Source organism: Medicago truncatula, chromosome 1, assembly GCF_003473485.1.
Source record: "Medicago truncatula cultivar Jemalong A17 chromosome 1, MtrunA17r5.0-ANR, whole genome shotgun sequence".
NCBI classification, from domain to species: Eukaryota; Viridiplantae; Streptophyta; class Magnoliopsida; order Fabales; family Fabaceae; genus Medicago; species Medicago truncatula.
The window spans coordinates 35,767,017-35,785,244 of record NC_053042.1 but is presented as its reverse complement, the minus strand read 5'-3'; the positions used below and the strand labels follow the sequence as shown (position 1 = coordinate 35,785,244).

At 30.4% G+C, this 18,228-nt stretch overlaps 3 protein-coding genes across 4 annotated transcripts; 2 read left to right on the top strand and 1 right to left on the bottom strand.

Moving 5' to 3' along the window:
* Positions 1-8,766: 8,766 nt before the first annotated feature.
* On the bottom strand, positions 8,767-9,887 carry LOC11435088 (non-specific lipid transfer protein GPI-anchored 5). Its single transcript, XM_024780178.2, has 3 exons — positions 9,493-9,887; positions 9,197-9,316; positions 8,767-9,060 (listed from the first exon to the last, which is right to left on the bottom strand). The coding sequence occupies exons 1-3, from the start codon at positions 9,809-9,811 to the stop codon at positions 8,933-8,935; spliced, it is 567 nt and encodes a 188-aa protein (XP_024635946.1). The 5' UTR covers positions 9,812-9,887; the 3' UTR covers positions 8,767-8,932.
* An 893-nt stretch (positions 9,888-10,780) lies between these two features.
* On the top strand, positions 10,781-12,164 carry LOC11421336 (non-specific lipid transfer protein GPI-anchored 16). Of its 2 annotated transcripts, none has more exons than XM_013613141.3 (4): positions 10,781-11,208; positions 11,341-11,367; positions 11,713-11,781; positions 11,921-12,164. In XM_013613141.3, exons 1-4 carry the CDS (start codon positions 10,863-10,865, stop codon positions 12,046-12,048), a joined length of 570 nt encoding a protein of 189 aa, XP_013468595.1. In that variant the 5' UTR covers positions 10,781-10,862; the 3' UTR covers positions 12,049-12,164. The 2 variants fall into 2 exon arrangements, with proteins under 2 accessions (XP_013468595.1, XP_003590611.1); XM_003590563.4 differs by having other exon boundaries at positions 10,786-11,208; positions 11,918-12,164.
* A 1,772-nt stretch (positions 12,165-13,936) lies between these two features.
* Positions 13,937-16,470, top strand: LOC11429744 (sucrose-binding protein). The gene is made up of 5 exons (XM_003590562.4): positions 13,937-14,482; positions 14,588-14,772; positions 14,872-14,952; positions 15,052-15,315; positions 15,818-16,470. Exons 1-5 carry the CDS (start codon positions 13,987-13,989, stop codon positions 16,274-16,276), a joined length of 1,485 nt encoding a protein of 494 aa, XP_003590610.1. The 5' UTR covers positions 13,937-13,986; the 3' UTR covers positions 16,277-16,470.
* Positions 16,471-18,228: the final 1,758 nt, after the last annotated feature.

Genomic DNA, 18,228 nt, shown 5'->3' with positions numbered 1-18,228 from the left:
CGAAAAATTTATCGCAAATTCACATGTGACATAATATATATATAAATTCCTTCCTTAAAAAAAAAAAATATATATATATATATATATAGATAAATAGTCATATATAAAAATAAAAAAGGATCGTCATATTAAGTTGTTTGAAGGATTTATCGGCAGTGGTGGATCTTGAGTTATTTTCTCGGGGGTACCAAAATTCTATGAAATATATATTAAGCTGTTTGAAAGATTAATCAAAAATGTTAACTGCTGTAGTGGTTTAATTTGCATGAGTATGGCCCAGAGGTGTGTGTTCGATTCCCACCATGGAACTTTTTTGACAAAAAAGTAAATATATACAGAAATATAAAAAAGGGACAAGAAGGAAGAATCGAACCCGCGACGTCTGAGAGAAATAGCAACTGCTTCTCCACTGCGCTAACTGGAAAATATGTAAATAAAATGCCCAATATAATATATATAGAAACATTGCGGTACCATGGATTCTAAGGAAGATCCGCCATTAATTATCGGTCGAACCCGGGCGACCGCCCGGGGTCGCCGGGCGGTGAAACCGCCCCTTTTCACCGCCCCTGGTTACATATGAATTGACTTAAAAAGTATAACTAAAAGTAATGAAGAAAACTTTTTACGAACTAAAAACCATAAAAAAAAAAAAAAAATCTTTAAAGGAACTAAAACTAAAAATTGATATATTTATAAATAACAAAAACATATTTAACCCTTAAAAATACTATAAATTGTTATAAGAGAATTTAATAATATTTCTCATTCCTCATCATACGTAAACAACTTATCTTATAGAATATAATTTACATATATTGGGATAGTGAGAAACATTAAAAATTCTCACATTATTCAATCATCGCGCGATGCCAATTCAACCTGAAAATACAGTCCTACCTTCGGTTTTATAGCCATAAAACCCTTTCAACACCCACATCTCTATGATGTGGGACACTAGAGCTTCATATCTAATTTTCTTCAGGTACCCGACCCATCGGTTAATACAGCTTAAGCATTCATATAAGAGTAATGTTAGCAATACTCTCTTTAATACTCACTTTCTTATTAGTTTAAATCATTGTGGATTACACTTTAAAAATTGAACCTTCAAAAAATAGTGGGACATACATTGATTTCATCCAACAAAAGAAATAAAAAATAAATGCTAGAAAAAGTATTAAAAAGTAAATGTTGTTGGCATTCCTCTTCATATAAATAACAATAACAAAGAATTATCATAAACTCAAAACATATTAACATAATATTCTTAATTATCTTATGAAATGTTATATTCCCCAAGAATTATTAAAAATATTATGAACTCTTATAATATGTAAATAAATATCTCATAGATTTTATTCAATCAAAAGAAAGAAAAACTATCTAATAGATTTCACATATTTTGGGACAACGAGGAACATTAAAAAATCTCAACTTAATTAATCTGTATTATCTTCAAGGCTATGATGTGACCTAAAGTAGAGTCCTACCTTCATTTTTATACTGATGATACCCTTCCCAAACTCACATCCCTCCGATGTGGGACTCCCGTGCTTCATAAACCCTCACGCACCAGTTGGTACAGTTTAAGCATTCGTATAATTAACTGTAACAATAACAACGAATGATCATATACAGTGTACTAAAAGTTCTTCCCAATTTAATTGAAGAGAGATTAAAATCTCTCCGAATACAACTCACCAAAGCTATGTCAACTAAACTGCTTATACTGTGTGCATATTAAAATCACGTCCTTATCGTCCTCAATCAAATCCCATCACCATCCTGAGACTGACACATCATTCTCCTAGCCAATATCATGGGATAGCTAACTGCTTTGCAAATGAAAGTGATATCAATATTTCATTTAATCACTTCATTAAAATTGGTTTTTGTACAGATTAGTACACGTTGCACAACAGATCCTATCTCAAATATTATATATTAAAAAGAGTGTGTTAGACAATAGACATTATGTTGTTAGTTAATACTGTTATCATTAATGCCACATGGATATAATTTGTAAAAATTCAAGACAAATTATGATGATGTCATAAATTTTAGTCTCCTTTATTTATATGGACATACTTCGTTGCTTGTTGCTTTTGGTTAGTTGCTTTAACGTGGAAATGAATTTCATTTTAAGAAAATTTGAGTTTTTTCGGAGAAACCTGTGAACTTACTAAAACATTTTGTTGGCAGGCCCAGCTATCCTTGAATCAAATGTCCCGTCTCTTACCCTAATTAATGGTTTTCCCTTAAACCTGCAAGGTAAATATCATTGTTAATGTAAAAATGATATACATTGTCAATGTAAACAAATAATTATTTATTTTTTGTTCATACACAAATGTTACTAATTAGCAGTTAGTGGTTATGTTGGCTGTGGATGTTGATTTCCTTTTTACTTGCTAGGTTTATATATGACTTTATGTTGGCTCAGACAAAAAAATGCAGTTATAATTTTTTTATTTACCTTCTAGCCAAACTCTAAATTATACGACCTATTTTCTTAAAAATTGGTAAAGAAAGAGTTCAGTTACAGGAGAATAATGCAAAGAATATAACAAGAAGAATAGAGTAGTGTTTTTAGTCTTGGTAAGTCTTAGCTAGCTCTAACTGAACATAACTGAAAGTTTAATTATAGTACAAGAACCTTTGGATTAATAACCTCAAATTAACGATAGTTGTAATTTTTATTTATTTTCTTCCATTATCGATCTAACTGAACTTGTTGAAATAAAAAAAAAAAATATTGTCTACACTTCAATGCAGTATCTAAAATCATTGAGGTATCTAATTCTCCTAAATCTTGAATTCAACACTCAACAATGCCACCAATGTTGAATATATTAATCCATAATAATATGAGTTAGTTGCGATCTAGTTAGTTAGCGATTTAATTGGTTAAGTTTATTGCTTAACTAACAAGTAATTCATATAAACAAGTTGTAACCATTCCATATATTTACTAACTAGATCAGTTACAACACATACTTTCTCTCTAATATTCATCGGAATTTTCTCATCTTTCACCATTCTTCCATAGATTACTTAGAACACAAGTAATACATAGATGCGCTAACAACTGACATCGAGAGCCTTGAGTTACGATTTTCAGGAAGAACGAGAGATTAGTGAGGGGATCAATCTATGGGAAACACGAGTGAAGTGTGTATTATTTCAGAAAATTCTTGCGTAGTAATCATGAATGTGAACGGTGGTGGTTTTCCATCAAATGTTTTGGTTCTTGACGGAACCAACTAGGAATGATAGAGTGTGTTGATGAAGTCGTTGTTTGGTGCTCAATAAGTCTTTGAGGTAGTTAGAAATATATATGGAGAATTGGGGGCAAATCCTACATATGCACATATAGCAACTTTAAGAGATCCGAAGAAAGATTGCAAGACTTTGTTCTACATTCAACAAAATGTAGACGCTCATCACTTTGAGAAACTCTCAAAGGTAACAAGATTAAAAGAGACTTGTGATATATTAGAGAAGTATGATAAAGGAGACAAAGTGAAGCTTCAATCTTTAAGGAGAAAGTACGAACTGATGCAAGAAAATCATAAAATCAATTATTACTTCTCAAAGTTGATTGATAGAGTGAATTAAATGAAGACTTGTGATAAAATTGTGCCTGATCAACAAGTGGTTGAAAAGGTTAAGAGGTCTCTGACTTCTAAGTTTGATTTCAAAGCAGTGGCCATTCAGAAATCTAAAGATGTTAGAGCTATGAAGATTGAAGAATTGCAAAATTCTCTAGAGGCTCGTGGACTTCTTGTGATTGAGAGAGGATTTGAAAGATCAGTTCAACAAACATAGAAGGATCAGATGACCTACAAATATGGTAACGACAAGATGTCAAAGAAGAAAGGCAAATGAAAGTTGAAGAAACGAAATTGGTATAACAATGAAAAGATCAAGATTGATGGCAAAGCTAAATCCTCCAAGATAGAAGAAGGTTTTGACACCAATCAAGGAAATAAGAAAGACTTTGATAAGAGAAGAGTGCAATGCTATAACTGTGAGAAGTTGGTGCACTATGCTGATGAATGTTGACATAGAAAAGATGGCAAGAAAGGCAAGAAGAACAATAAAGAGGCAAATAGCTCATGATGATTCTGATTTGAGGTGGTATTGTTGATGGACACAATCTATGAAGGAAATCCAATATGTGAAGATTGGTATCTTGACTTTAGATGTTCCAATCTTATGACTATAGACACAGAGTGGCTCGCAAATTTTGATTCTAGCAAGAGAACCAATGTCACACTTGCAAATACTCAAGAGTCTTGCAATTGAAGACATAAATGATATTGTCATCAAGAGAAGAGCTTGCAAGAATGCTCTCATTGAAAAATAGAGAAACACTTTGTGCCTATATCTATTGAGATCCCCACTTGTATCACAAAATAATTAAGGATTTTAATTACCATTTCTATTAGAATTTGTGTTAGCCTTTTTTTAAAAAAAAATTGGGTTAGGTTTGACTTAATTCTACAAAATTGACTTATAAAGTGTGATTTTAGACTATATTTTTCCCCAGTAATGAAACATTTCACTTAGTCTCAATGGCTCACAAATAAGTCATTATACCATCTTAAGACTTAAATTAGCCATAAGAAATATGATTTGTAAGATGAAAACTGTTTTTCTTTTACGGTGAACACGTACCGTCCTTCGTTTCAATTATTCATTTAAAAGTGGACTCAATAAGCACTCCAATACCTAGAGAGTAGCTTTGCGAACCACGTGCAAAATCACTACCACACCACTAAAATGTTTTCATAAATACTTTTTAGAAAATTTCACGTTTGTTGCATTTCTAAAATAGTTTTTTTTTTAAGGGAGATCCCGAAAATAGTTAAAGCATTCAAAACTCACTAAATTGAAAATGTAATAAACATGACATTGTCTCTCGCTACTCTATATAAGCCGAGTATTGTGCTATGGCATCCACTACTGAAATAATTTGGTTATATTGGCTCTTATCTGATATGAGTATCACTCTTTCTAAACCAACTCCGATGTACCATTATAACAAGAGTACTATTCAAATTGCTCATAACTTTGTCTTCTATAAACACACCAAGCACATTGAGTTTGACTGTCATATTACTCGTCATTGTCTTCAGCATGGAATAATCACTCTACCGTTTACCTCTTCATCTTTGCAGATTGCTAATTTGTTCACAAAATGCACTCCATAAAACGTTTTCGGTTATTGGTTGACAAACTCTCGATGCTCTCAACTAATTCATCGTGAGTTTGAGAGGAGATGTTAGATAGTATAGTCAAGGGCGGACCTCATCAAGGCACAGTGCGGCAAGTGCCACACCAGCCTAGGTCCTTTCTTTATTTTTTTTTACCGGTTCACTATATAATTTTTACTCATATATTAATACACTTAGTTCTTTATGTTTATACATGTGTCTATATTTTTACTCATATATTAATATGAAGACATTTTTTTTTTAAATTTCAACATGTGTCTATATTTTTACTCATATTAATAAGATGACCTATTTTTTTAGTTTATACATGTGTCTATATTTTAACTTGGGTTAATTAAGTTTTTGGTCCCTATAAATATCTGCAGTTTTGTTTTTAGTCCCTATAAAAATAAATCACACTTTTTAGTCCCTACAAAATTTTCCGTTAGTGTTTTTAGTCCCTGTTAAATTAAAATTTGTTTAATTATGCTTAAAATTTAAAATTTTTTAATGATTTTTAACATACTTGTTTAAAACATTATAAAAGGTTCCGCCACAATAAATTAGCTCAAAATTTTATTTTTAGGTCCATATTTTCGTTAATTTTATCTTGAATTTTTGGCGTTTTAAAAAAATTATATTTAATTCATTACATGTTAAAAAATTCTAATTTTTTATAAAAGAGATTATTATAATGATCTTAACATGTCTCTTAAAAATCATTTAAAAATATAAAAGTTTAAGTATAATTAAACAAATTTTAATTTAACAGGGACCAACACATACTTTTATTCCTTGTAAAATTAAAATTTGCTTAATTGTGCTTAAACTTTTAAATTTGTAACATATATTTTTCACATACTTACTTAGAATATTATACAAAGTTCTTCCGCAAAAAAGTAATTTAAAATTTTATTATTAGGTCCAAATTTTCATTAATATAATCTTGAAAATTTGGCTTTTAGAAAAATTCATATTTAATTCATTACATGTTAAAAAAACTAAATTATTTTTACAAAAGAGTGTCTTACGATGTTATGAACATGCATGTAAAAAATCTTTCAAAAATTTAAAAGTTTAAGCGTAATTAAACAAATTTTAATTTAACAGGGACTAAAAACACTAACAGAAAATTTGGTAGGGACTAAAAAGTGTGATTTATTTTTATAAGGACTAAAAACAAAACTGTAGATATTTATAGGGACCAAAAACTTAATTAGCCCTTTTAACTTATATATTAATATGGGGACTGACTTTTTTTAATTTATACACATGTCTATATTTTAATTCATTATAATTTTTTGTACAATTTGTACATATGTCTATAGTTTTATTCATGTATCAATACAAAGATCTATTTTTTTTTTTTTTTTTTTATAATTTCTACGTAATTTGCGACTTGCTTCCAAAAAAGAGCGCAACGCACTCCCCGTTCGTATGCACGGGTATCATGCTAGAGCATGTGATTCATCTCTTGTAAGTTACAACTTGTAAGCTAGATAGAAAGAGATGTTCTTAGAACAAATAGTAATGATATAATTTTAGTTCATTTTCAACAAATAAAAAATAGATTTTTTTTTTTTGTAATTTTGTTTGCTACAACTATTCTTAATATAACTTATTAAATTTAGTATTATTTAATTATTTGACAAAAAAATTTACCCCACTAATATTGTGAGCCTAGATCCACCCTTAAGTATAGTTATTATTTAGGCTTAATACATGTTTTGGTCCCTTAACTTATTTTTGAATTTCATTTTGGTCCCTAACTATAAAAGTATCTCAATTTGGTCTTTTATCTTTACTTCCGTCAATCAAATTAGTTCTCTCCGTTAATTTTTTGCAAAATTTGTTAAACATTTTCCATGTTCATTTAGGATTTGTGATCAATGACTGGATTTAAAAAACACATATGGTATACAATGGAAACACAAACATATGATAACTTTTTATTGTCTTTCCATATTTCTTTAATTTCATAAAAATAAAAATTAAAAATTACAACAATCTTCATCCTGCAGCAGCAGCACATACCCTGCCGCATCTTCTTCTTCTCATTCGCTCATTCCCTCTTCTTCAATGGCCATCCAATTCTTGCAAAAACACCTGCAAAAACTCCCTCTAACGTTCAATCTGCAGCTTCTCTGACTCTATTCCTTCTTCAATATCTAGCCTTTCCAACCTCAAAATCTTAACCCTCTGATCCAATTCCATCCAATTTCTTCTCAAAAACATGGGGTTTTTAGGAAAGTAAAGTTGCCCTCGAGCTTGATTCTGACGTTATGATCTTAATTCTTAACTAGAAACGGTATATGGATAATTGAAAATTTATCAATAAAATGAAAAGTAAGCTTGGACGGAATTGGCAGGTGGAAATCAGCCATGATTCTAATAAGTCAAAGACATTGTTACCTCCAAATGAATGAAGTTTGCAGCCTTCTGTTTAACGTTGTGATTTTAATTTTAATTTTTAGGAAATTAAAGAAATATGGAAAGACAAATGAATGTGTGTTTTTTAAATCCAGCCATTGATCACAAATCCTAAATGACATGTGAAAAATGCTTAACAGATTTTGCAAAAAATTAATGGAGAGGATTAATTTGATTGACGGAAGTAAAGATAAGAGACCAAATTAAGATACTTTATAGTTAGGGATCAAAATGAAATCCAAAAATAAGTTAAGTGACCAAAACATGTATTAGATATTTTAGACTATTATATATATATATATATATATTCGTATTGTAAGACTATATGCATTCAAGCTTTTTCTTATTATGTTTATTGAAACGCTAGCCCGTCATTGTTTTTCTTCTCCGATTATCTCTATTATTAACAATTTGTTGGTCGCATAGCCATGGAAGAATTATTCCCTAAAATAAATGCACTTGATTTTATCTTTTTTAAAAGAATTTTTTGTTTTAAACACTTATTAGTCGCCATACTTCTTGTTACTTCATTAGAGAATTGAAGAGTTTATAACTCCAGTCTTTTGTTTTCTTTTTCTTTTTTTTTTTGTACAGAAAGAGAGTAGAGCCCAATAGTCATTTGTTTTTTAATTGTTCTCTAAAAACTGTACTTGGTTTTATATAGTTTTACAAAAGACTAAACAATTCTCTGTAACACTTATATTTTTACAAAAAAGATGATAAAACAATTCTATGTAACACTACTAGACGGTAGTCTTATCTAAAATATAAACACTAATTAGATAATTAAGTAACATTTCTATCTTCCGTTAAAACTTATAAAAATTATATAAATTTTTGTACGCTTTGAAAGGAAAAATAGAAACAATACAAATTCTAAAGTCACAGAGAACACACAGTGTTGAAGATTTTGTAATTATTTAATCTTCTAAAGTCCCATGAGACCTGCATTTGAATGTTCGATACTAGGTCCTACCTTTATTTTTATAATGGATGACACCCTTCCAAAACTTATATCTCTTCGATATGGGACTCCAGTTCTACGCGTATAGTTACTTTTCAGTTAATTCATTATATAAACGACATTCAAGTACCTGATTTCAATTATAAAGGCTTGAACTAAAAAATGATAATTATCTTACTCTGGAAAGCGATTACATATTAATTGTACTATTGGCTTGAATATTCCATAGTAATTATACAACTACGTTACATATATCTTCTATGCCAATGAAATGTAAATATAAAACTTGAGCACTCAAATCTCAATATGAACAAAATCAGAACTTGGTGATGACACAAAACACAATGGCAAGAAGTGAAAGAAACAAGTTGAACGAGACTTCAATAGTGCTTCCATTGGATGAGCCACCATCTGTTGATGGTATACTTTTTGATCCTGCTCCACCTGCAATTCACCAAAACTACTTCAACTAAATTGCTTAAGAAAAAACTAGGTGAACTGAGTGAATCAATAAAATCTATATACTATAGTATGATTATTGATGTATTAATTACTTTAGTAAACATAATAATATATTTACCTGAGGGAAAATCTGAGTTAGCAGAAGGTGTTATTGCGCCTTCGGGTGATTCAGTTGGAGAATCAACAGGAGAGCCCGCCGGAGAAGTTGAACTTGTTGGAGATGTCTGTCCATTGCCACCTGAATTTATACAATGGGAATAAGTTAATAGTTTAATTTTCCATTAGTACCGACACTTGAGGTTGAAGACGTGTCCAACTGTCTGACACATGTTAGTGTGGATACATGTATTTACATTCAATCAATTTTACCATTGATCTAAAACAACTATTATAATTAAACATATTCTTGCATACCTTTGCACTGACTAACAGGTGGAGTTTGAACCTTACAAGCAGAAGGGAGAGAGAGAGCAAGTGTTTGATTTATAGTGATTCCAAAAGAGGAACCACCACCATTAAGGAGGGAGCATAGACACTGAGGAGAAGATTGGACTACACTTGAAAGTTGTGAGCAACATGAAGATGATGGATTTGAAGAACTCCCCATTATGTAGTTTAGACAAGGGCTCAAGCTAGTGATCGTTGATGTACAACCTGATTGAGCTTCATTTTGAGTACACATATTGGCCACTAGGACCATAACTAGAAATAGGATATACCCTTTAAATGCCATTACTCCTTTTATCTTGAAACTGATTAACTCTGATATGTATTTGTTATTTGTTGATATTTATTGATGTTTGAGTGTTAATGAAAAGTTAATGAAGGCTATGTTATTTATATATACCATAGAATACTCTTGAAATTCTAAGAAAATGATAAGTAAAATGCAGGTTACCTACTCTTTGGAATTATATGACCCTCTTGTTGTACATATATATAAATAAAAACCTTTTTCCTTGAAAGGAAGTGCTTATTGTCAACAATTTAATTAAATTAAAATGTGATAATAAACGGTTGCACTTTGACCCCACAACAATACCGCCACATCTTGTATCCTTCACTAACTTCAATTCATCAATTTCTCCTTCATTTGCATAGTAATAGGCTTACTTGACAAGTTTACACATATTATTCCTTAAAAAAAAAAAAAAGTTTACACATATTAAACAAAATGTATAAATGAACGGAGATTATAGTATTTTTACTACATTATTTTTATTAAGTAGTGTGTATCTATTGTAACTATAAATACAAAATGAAAGATATTAAATTATAGTTCAAATTTCATTATTCCGACAAAAAAAATGAAAGATATTAAATTCAAAACGAATATATAGTTTCAATCAGAGGGTACAGCTCGAAAAATAGTATTTCATGTTTAAAATTAAGGGTGTAAATTATTTTGGACAATTTTTTTTAAATAGGTCAATTATTATGGGACTTGAGTGGGTAGTATATATTTAAATATGCCAATATATATATATATATATATATATATGCTTCAATTCGTCAATGACTAAATGTAGTCATTTCAAAATTTGGTTTATAATCACAGCTTCATTCTAGCCTAACCTACCAAACTATCAAACTTGGGCAAGTAACAAAACAAGACTATATCAATAGAATTGTTGAGTAGTCAAGGTAGTTGAACTCCTAATATGCATATTCAAATCTACCTATACTCTCCTCCTAAATGTTGCAAAATATAAATCACGTACTATATCTTTAATCAAAACCCATCACAATCCTAAGAGTGACACATCATTCTTGCAGACCCAACAATGGGACATCTAAGTATTTTTCAAATGAAAGTGATATCAACATTTCTTTTAATCACTTCAGTAAAATTGGTTTTTGGACAGATTAGTACACCTTGCACAACTTCTATGATTAGTAGTTTCACCCCATGTGCAAATTTCATTACAGGAAGCACCAATTATAATGGTTTAATAACACCATCAAGTAGTTGTTGTGATTCATTACAGTCTATGATGAGTACTAGTATGGATTGTGCTTGCTTGTTAATTACTGCTAATGTTCCATTTCAACTACCGCCTATTAATCGAGTTCTTTCCTTCTTCCTTCCACAATCATGCAACCTGAATGGATTGCATGCACAATGCAAGGGTACATAATTCATATATTTTTCCTTTTGTGACAAATTATGTGATGAATTATTTTCTTCCTATTTTAGTTTCCTTTAAAATCATTTGTATATAATATGTCTAATAAAGGTTTTTATAAATTTGTACATTGCAGCTTCTGGTTCTCCTTTACCAGCTCCAGGTATTTATTAATTAAATTAACTCAATTGCTTTTATATTTTTTTCTGAGGTAGCTTAGTGGGACTCATACATTATAAATGTGGAGTAATAAGAAATATGAGATTCGAACTTCAACTCATCATATACTAATACTAATGTCCATGAAGCTATTAATCGAGTTGCATTTAAAAGATTATTTTTAAACATTTTATTTGCAAGAACAGTACGATCCAATCTTGTGATGGGAAGATAGTTTGTTGGTAGTAATATATTTATTTTATTCTCATAAAAAAACGTTGAGTTCTGGATATATATATATAACGACACATGGATATATAACGTCATAAATTTTTGCTTTTGTTGGCAGGTCCAGCTATATTTGGATCAAATGTCCCGTCTCTTCCGCCAATCAATGCTTCTCCCTTGAGTTCACAAGGTAAATAATATTTTTTGTGTAAAAATTATATGTATTATGTAAACACAAAATTAAAAGGGTTGGTGATATTTATTTTCTTCCATTATCCATCTAACCCAATTTGTTGACAAAAAATATTGTTTAAACTTCAACGCAGTAGATGAAACCATTGAGGTAGCTGATTCTCCTAAATATGTAATTCAACACTCAGCAATTGCACCAGCACCGACAAAACTAGCACCAATGAAGCATAGTCGCCCAAGAAAACTTCAAGAATTCAACAAGTAGTTTGGAGTTTCTAACTATCAAATAATGCTTGTATTTATATTCATATGCAATTTGGAATCATGACTTTGAGTATTTTAATAAATTTTTAATCACTAATGCTAGTTCTAAATTAATTACGATTTCTGAAGGAAACACCCCTTATCATTCTACACTTTGTATAATCAACTTATATTTTGATTCCTTTTTTTTTTGGTACAGTATTTTGGTTCCTTTTTAAATTACACCAAAAATACATATTACAAATCAACTAAGCAAAAGTAATCGAATTGAAAGTTGTACAACATTGTAAGATAAATTACCACTATAAACAATCCTTCATGGATATCACTAGGGATACCCTTGGAAACCTTTTTCATACATAAGTGCAAGTAAATCTAAATAAAACCAGGCAGAGTTAGAGTTTCAACTAGACCACTCAAATTGACCTGCTCCACTTTAGATGAGATAATTTTAGAGACTCATTTGAACACCTAAAATGGGGAGCTCCAGTATAGAAGCTCTAAGTTAGCCGTAGATCTTAATTAGACATTATATTATCTGGATGAATTTATTTTGGTGGATAGTGGATATCATATGATCTACATATCTTGAGAAAAAAAGAGATAAAGAATGTAATGTGATGGATATGATAGAAAAAGATGAACAATAAAATGAGATATTAAATAAATATTTGAAAATATGGGTTATACAAATTGAAACTTTCTATCTAGATTTCCTAATGTTTCTTTGACACCCCAAAAATCTATAAACTCATTTGACACCCTCAAAAAAGTTTATAAATAAAAAATTATTTATTATTATAAAAAAATCATTTAATTTACTTATTTTATTATTAATAATAGTAGTGGTAGTTTGAGCCGACCGACGATCGAAGCTTCACTGTCGACCATCGTGAGGTCGTCGAGCTCTACCACCGATCACCTTAAAGTTAACAGAGCTCTGTTGTAGTGGTTATCGTCGTCAACCATCAACCACCACTAAAAGTCGTCGGAGAAATCCTTCCTTGAAGTTCCACAAACTATTGGAAACTACTAGACTATATGACTAAACATGGACCAATTTCATATATGCGGACACAATGATTAGACTTTGATCAGAGCTTAAATAGATACATCCATTTAAAGGATATTTACTCATCTGAATTTTAGAGTACTCAACAATGATATTCGTCCATTCATATTTTCTTATTCGTTTAACGTCTCAATTTCTCTTTCTCTCTTTATATAAAAAATTTATCATATAACATGTGATTTACACATGTCGGAGTATTCAAAATGAGAGAGACATTCCTTAAAAAAAAAAAAAAATGAGAGAGACATATTTTTTATATGTTTCTCTCTCGATTTGTTTATTTCTATCGCACCAACAACTTATCATATAATTACATCACTTTTGATCTCACAATATATACATACAATGGTGGATTTAGATCTCTCAACTTTGAAAGAACTTGAGAAAATAATGTGTTCGATCTAAACAAAAGAAAATAAAATTAATAAATGGAATTTGAAATGAAAAAGAAAATGAGAAAAATTGATTAAGGGTTGAGATTAAAAACTAAAGAAAACATGAGAAAAAAAGTATTGAGAGGATCATATAATTCCCACAATGGGTACGAAACATTTTTCCAAATATAAATATAGGTTTATGACAAGTACAATTTCTCTGTCCGATGTATTTCATGGTCACAGCTAGACTAACAAGTGTGTATTAAAGAACTTTCTCGTACAGTGTCTTGCTGGCTTTTGTGCATATCAACTATTTTTCCACATGGTAACAATTCCCGCTATGTTAATTCATCATAAGACACGTACATTAACACATGTCCCCCTGCATGTTTTTGCCATATACCCCATTGTTTCCCTCTTATTTCATATAAATTAATACACAAACACACACTCAAATTCTTCAATGTCATAGAGCAAATAAGCTGAAACCATGGCAATGAAAACCAAGCTTTCTTTAGCTATCTTTCTTTTCTTCCTCTTAGCCTTATTATGTTCAAACTTAGCTATAGCTATAGGAAGAGAAGAAACTGACCCAGAACTCAAAACTTGTATACACCAATGCAAACAACAACGCCAATATGATGAAGAGGATAAGGGAATATGCATGGACAAGTGTGAGGACTATCATCGGATGAAGCAAGAGCGAGAGAAACGTCAACATCAACATCAACGTGAACATGAACATCAACATGAACGTGAACATGAACATGAAGAGGATGAAAATCCTTATGTTTTTGAAGACAGAGATTTTGAAACCAAAATAGATACAGATGATGGTAGAGTTATGGCTCTAAACATGTTTGATCAAAAATCAAAGCTGCTTAGAAACTTTGAGAATTATGGTTTGACCATTTTAGAAGCTAAAGGACATGCTTTTGTTTCACCACACCACTTTGATTCTGAGGTTATTTTCTTCAACGTCAAGGGTATGTATTAAAAAACAACCAAGTTTAATTATATAATTTTATGACTTATATTTTTGTTATTCATTTTGGTGATTGTTTTGTTTTTTCCTTGTTGAATTACTATAGGGAGAGGAATAATTGGGTTGGTGATGGAAGATAAAACCGAGAGATTTAACCTTGAAGCTGGTGACATTATGAGGGTACCTGCAGGAACACCTATGTACTTGGTTAATAGAGATGAGAATGAGAAGCTTTTTGTTGCAGCATTGCACATGCCACCTTCCTCTGCCTCTGCTCCAGTAAATCTTGAGGTTACAACTTCTAACAACATTATTTGATCTATTATTACATGTGACACTAGCAATCTTAAGGGACATGATTAAATGTGTGACATACATGTATTGGTGCAGGCATTTTTTGGGCCTGCAGGGCGAGACCCAGAATCAGTCCTCACAGCATTCAGCTCCAAAGTGCTCCAAGCAGCATTCAAGGTAGAGTATACCCTTCTATAATCAAATATAATAATTTTGCTTTTCTAAATTTTCCTAATTTGGTTTATTAATTTTGTACTTGTACCTGACAACAAACAGAGTCCAAAAGGGAAGTTAGAAAGTTTTTTGGATGAACAGAACAAGGGAAGAATTTTCAAAATACAAAAAGAAGATCTTAGTGGCTTGGCACCTAAGAAAAGCATTTGGCCATTTGGTGGACAATTTAAGAATCCTTTCAATATTTTCAGCAATAATCCAGCCTTTTCTAACCAATTTGGTAGTCTCTTTGAAGTTGGTCCTTCAGAAATTACAAGTGGACTTGATGGACTCAATCTCATGCTTACCTTTGCCAACATCACCAAGGTATATATCTAATATATAATCACATGACCTTAATGTTTTCATTAAAATAACTACTCCCTCCCTTTCAAAATATAAGCGATCCATAAAATGAATGAACCTAAAAAGTGAATTTTGCTTATATTTTGAGACGGAGGGAGTACTACATAGTGACCAAATATTAATTTAGGAGACTGAGAAAGGTTAGCAACACGCATTTAATATACATTTTTCAACACACTCTCTTTGATTTGTTAAAATTCACATCGTCCTATTAAATTATGTGGGACCCATATAAATTTGGTGGGAACCAATCAAAAAGAGTGCGTTAAAAATATGTGTTGCTATCAGATATAAATTCACTAGTTAGTAACGAACTCATTTAAGGACTAATATCAATTTTAATTTTGTTTGCAAATTGATATCTAAATGTGGCACAAGCTTATTTTAAGGACAAATCAATTTGAAATAAATTTGGTCCTTATAAATGTTTGGTACATCCTATGACTATCATTCTTTTGTCTAGGGATCTATGTCTACTATTTACTACAACACAAATGCAAACAAAATAGCACTAGTAATTGATGGTGAAGGAGAATTTGAGATGGCATGTCCACACATGTCATCAAGTTCATCACACTCTAAACAAAGAAGGAGTAGCAGCACTTCATACCAAAAAATCAATGCAAGATTAAGGCCAGGAACAGTGTTTGTTGTCCCAGCTGGTCATCCTTTTGTAACCATAGCTTCCAAGAACAATAACCTCAAGATAGTTTGCTTTGAGGTTAATGCACAAAGGAACAAGAAGCTTGCTTTTGCAGGGAAGAACAACATTGTGAGTGCACTAGACAAGACAGCTAAGAAGCTAGCATTTGATAAATCTGCTGAGAAGGTGGATGAGATATTTAAGAGAGATGAGGAATTCTTTTTCCCTTATGATGTTGAAGATGAGAGCAAGGAGGAGCATGGTCGTGCTGATGAGTGAATAGGGTTTTAAAAGGGTGGTGACAATGGAGGTTATGTAAATTAGGTCATGGTATGTGTATGCAAGGATGTGAATGAAATAAAAAGGACACACATTGTTGCTTGTTATGGCAACATAACTATATGTGTTGTATCATGAGAGTTACATTACATCTAAGTTAATGTAAGCTCTTTTCTTCGGCTTTTTTCTTCTTATTTTTACAGCATAAAACATCCAATTTAGTTCTCAATTATGTGACTTAACATTTTAATATATCCTAAAAAAACATTTTAATATATAATTTTACAAAAGAAACATTTAATATGAGAACATTTTAAATATAATTACTTTGCTATTTCAGTCATACATTTCTTAATTATCGTTGCGTTTTGGTTTACACCAGGATAGCAACTAGGGCTTGACAAAAATAACTAAAAATCATTTCGAACCGGTTAGAACCATATTAAAATTAACCGAATTATTATATTAGTTATTTAATGAACTATTATTTTAAAGACAATTCACTAATTGTTATCTAACCAAATTATTATTTTAAAGACAATTTACTAATCGAATCAAACCGTTGTTAACCACAATTAATTGTTACCAACCGAACTGAACCATTACAACTTAATTAATTTGGAAACATAAATTCAACTAAAGAAAAATAAAAATGCAGATCATATATAAGATATAGAAGCTATAAACATGAACTACGAATAATTTTTTGTTCAAAAAAAAATGAACTACGAATTATTTTAAATTCTAAAACACAACATGCAATTGAAAATAAATTAAATATAGAAATTCAAATTTGGCTAATCAATTATGCGATCCAAATGTAGAAATTGCAAAAACTAAAATTAAAAAACTAACTAAATATTAATTAATCAAGAAAATCTTAATTAACAATCTTAATTATTAATTCTCTATTCTTTCTTCGTTTTTGACCAAAAAGCAAAATAGAGCATAATCACGATTACTATAAACAATCTCTATTTTTTCTTCGTTTTTGATCAAAAAGCAAAACAGAGCATAATCACGATTACTATAGACACGCATTGATAATTGATCATTAAGAAGTAATTAAGCATAATCATAAATAATCGATTATGAAAAGAAAATTTGAAGAAGAAACACGAGAACGAGAAGGACAAGTAGAAGAACTGATGCTAACAAACTCTTATATCAGAATAAACAGAACATGCTTACTCATAAAATATTTGCAATTACATTATAGAACATAAAACAATTAAGGAAGTTTTACATGACATTGATGTTGTATCATTATGATTTCGAATTTTATTTCAATGCAATTTTTTAAATATTGCATTGAAGTGTTTTATGCTTAGAGTTATGATTTACTAGTCTCTTCAAAATTTTAAAAAAATAGAAACAACATATTTTGTATTCTACCTAATGACTTTTTTTTTTTAAGGCTACCTAATGACCTATATAGGTTTTTATATCAAATTCCTTCATATTAGATGAGTAGTGATAAAAATGAATGCATTCTAATATATTCTTTTGAACATCATTTTATTGTCACTCCAACTGACATGTTTCAATTTACAAAGGAGCATGATATAAAAACATGTTCTCAAATACACGTCCTTCATATATTCTTTGAAAATGCATTCTTTTTCGTCACACTCATCTTTTATGAATGAATTTGATGTGCGAACCTATAGTTCATTAGGTTGAATACAAAACATGTTCTCTTTTTTCTTTTAAATTTTTTAAGGGTAGCGAATCTTTACACTGAGTATAAGAAACTTCAATACCAACATTTTCAAAAATGACAATGAATTAAACTTAAATCCAAAAAAATAATGATACAATTTAATAATACAACATCCTCCAACAAAAACATAAGAATGTAACATAATAAAATACGACAGATATCACGGATCAAACAACCTAAAATTTAAATTTGATTCCTCCATGAGAGCCCTGGTTTTGTCGTAAGTTCT

Coding starts and splice junctions, on each gene's coding strand:
- LOC11421336 (XM_003590563.4), top strand. CDS start 10,863: ATGGGACATCTAAGTATTTTTCAAATGAAAGTGATATCAACATTTCTT. Junction 11,209..11,340: donor ATTGCATGCACAATGCAAGG/GTACATAATTCA, acceptor TGTACATTGCAG/CTTCTGGTTCTCCTTTACCA. Junction 11,782..11,917: donor TTCTCCCTTGAGTTCACAAG/GTAAATAATATT, acceptor ACTTCAACGCAG/TAGATGAAACCATTGAGGTA.
- LOC11429744 (XM_003590562.4), top strand. CDS start 13,987: ATGGCAATGAAAACCAAGCTTTCTTTAGCTATCTTTCTTTTCTTCCTC. Junction 14,483..14,587: donor TATTTTCTTCAACGTCAAGG/GTATGTATTAAA, acceptor GAATTACTATAG/GGAGAGGAATAATTGGGTTG. Junction 15,316..15,817: donor CCTTTGCCAACATCACCAAG/GTATATATCTAA, acceptor TCTTTTGTCTAG/GGATCTATGTCTACTATTTA.
- LOC11435088 (XM_024780178.2), bottom strand. CDS start 9,811: ATGGCATTTAAAGGGTATATCCTATTTCTAGTTATGGTCCTAGTGGCC. Junction 9,317..9,492: donor ACCTGTTAGTCAGTGCAAAG/GTATGCAAGAAT, acceptor GTATAAATTCAG/GTGGCAATGGACAGACATCT. Junction 9,061..9,196: donor TAACTCAGATTTTCCCTCAG/GTAAATATATTA, acceptor GGTGAATTGCAG/GTGGAGCAGGATCAAAAAGT.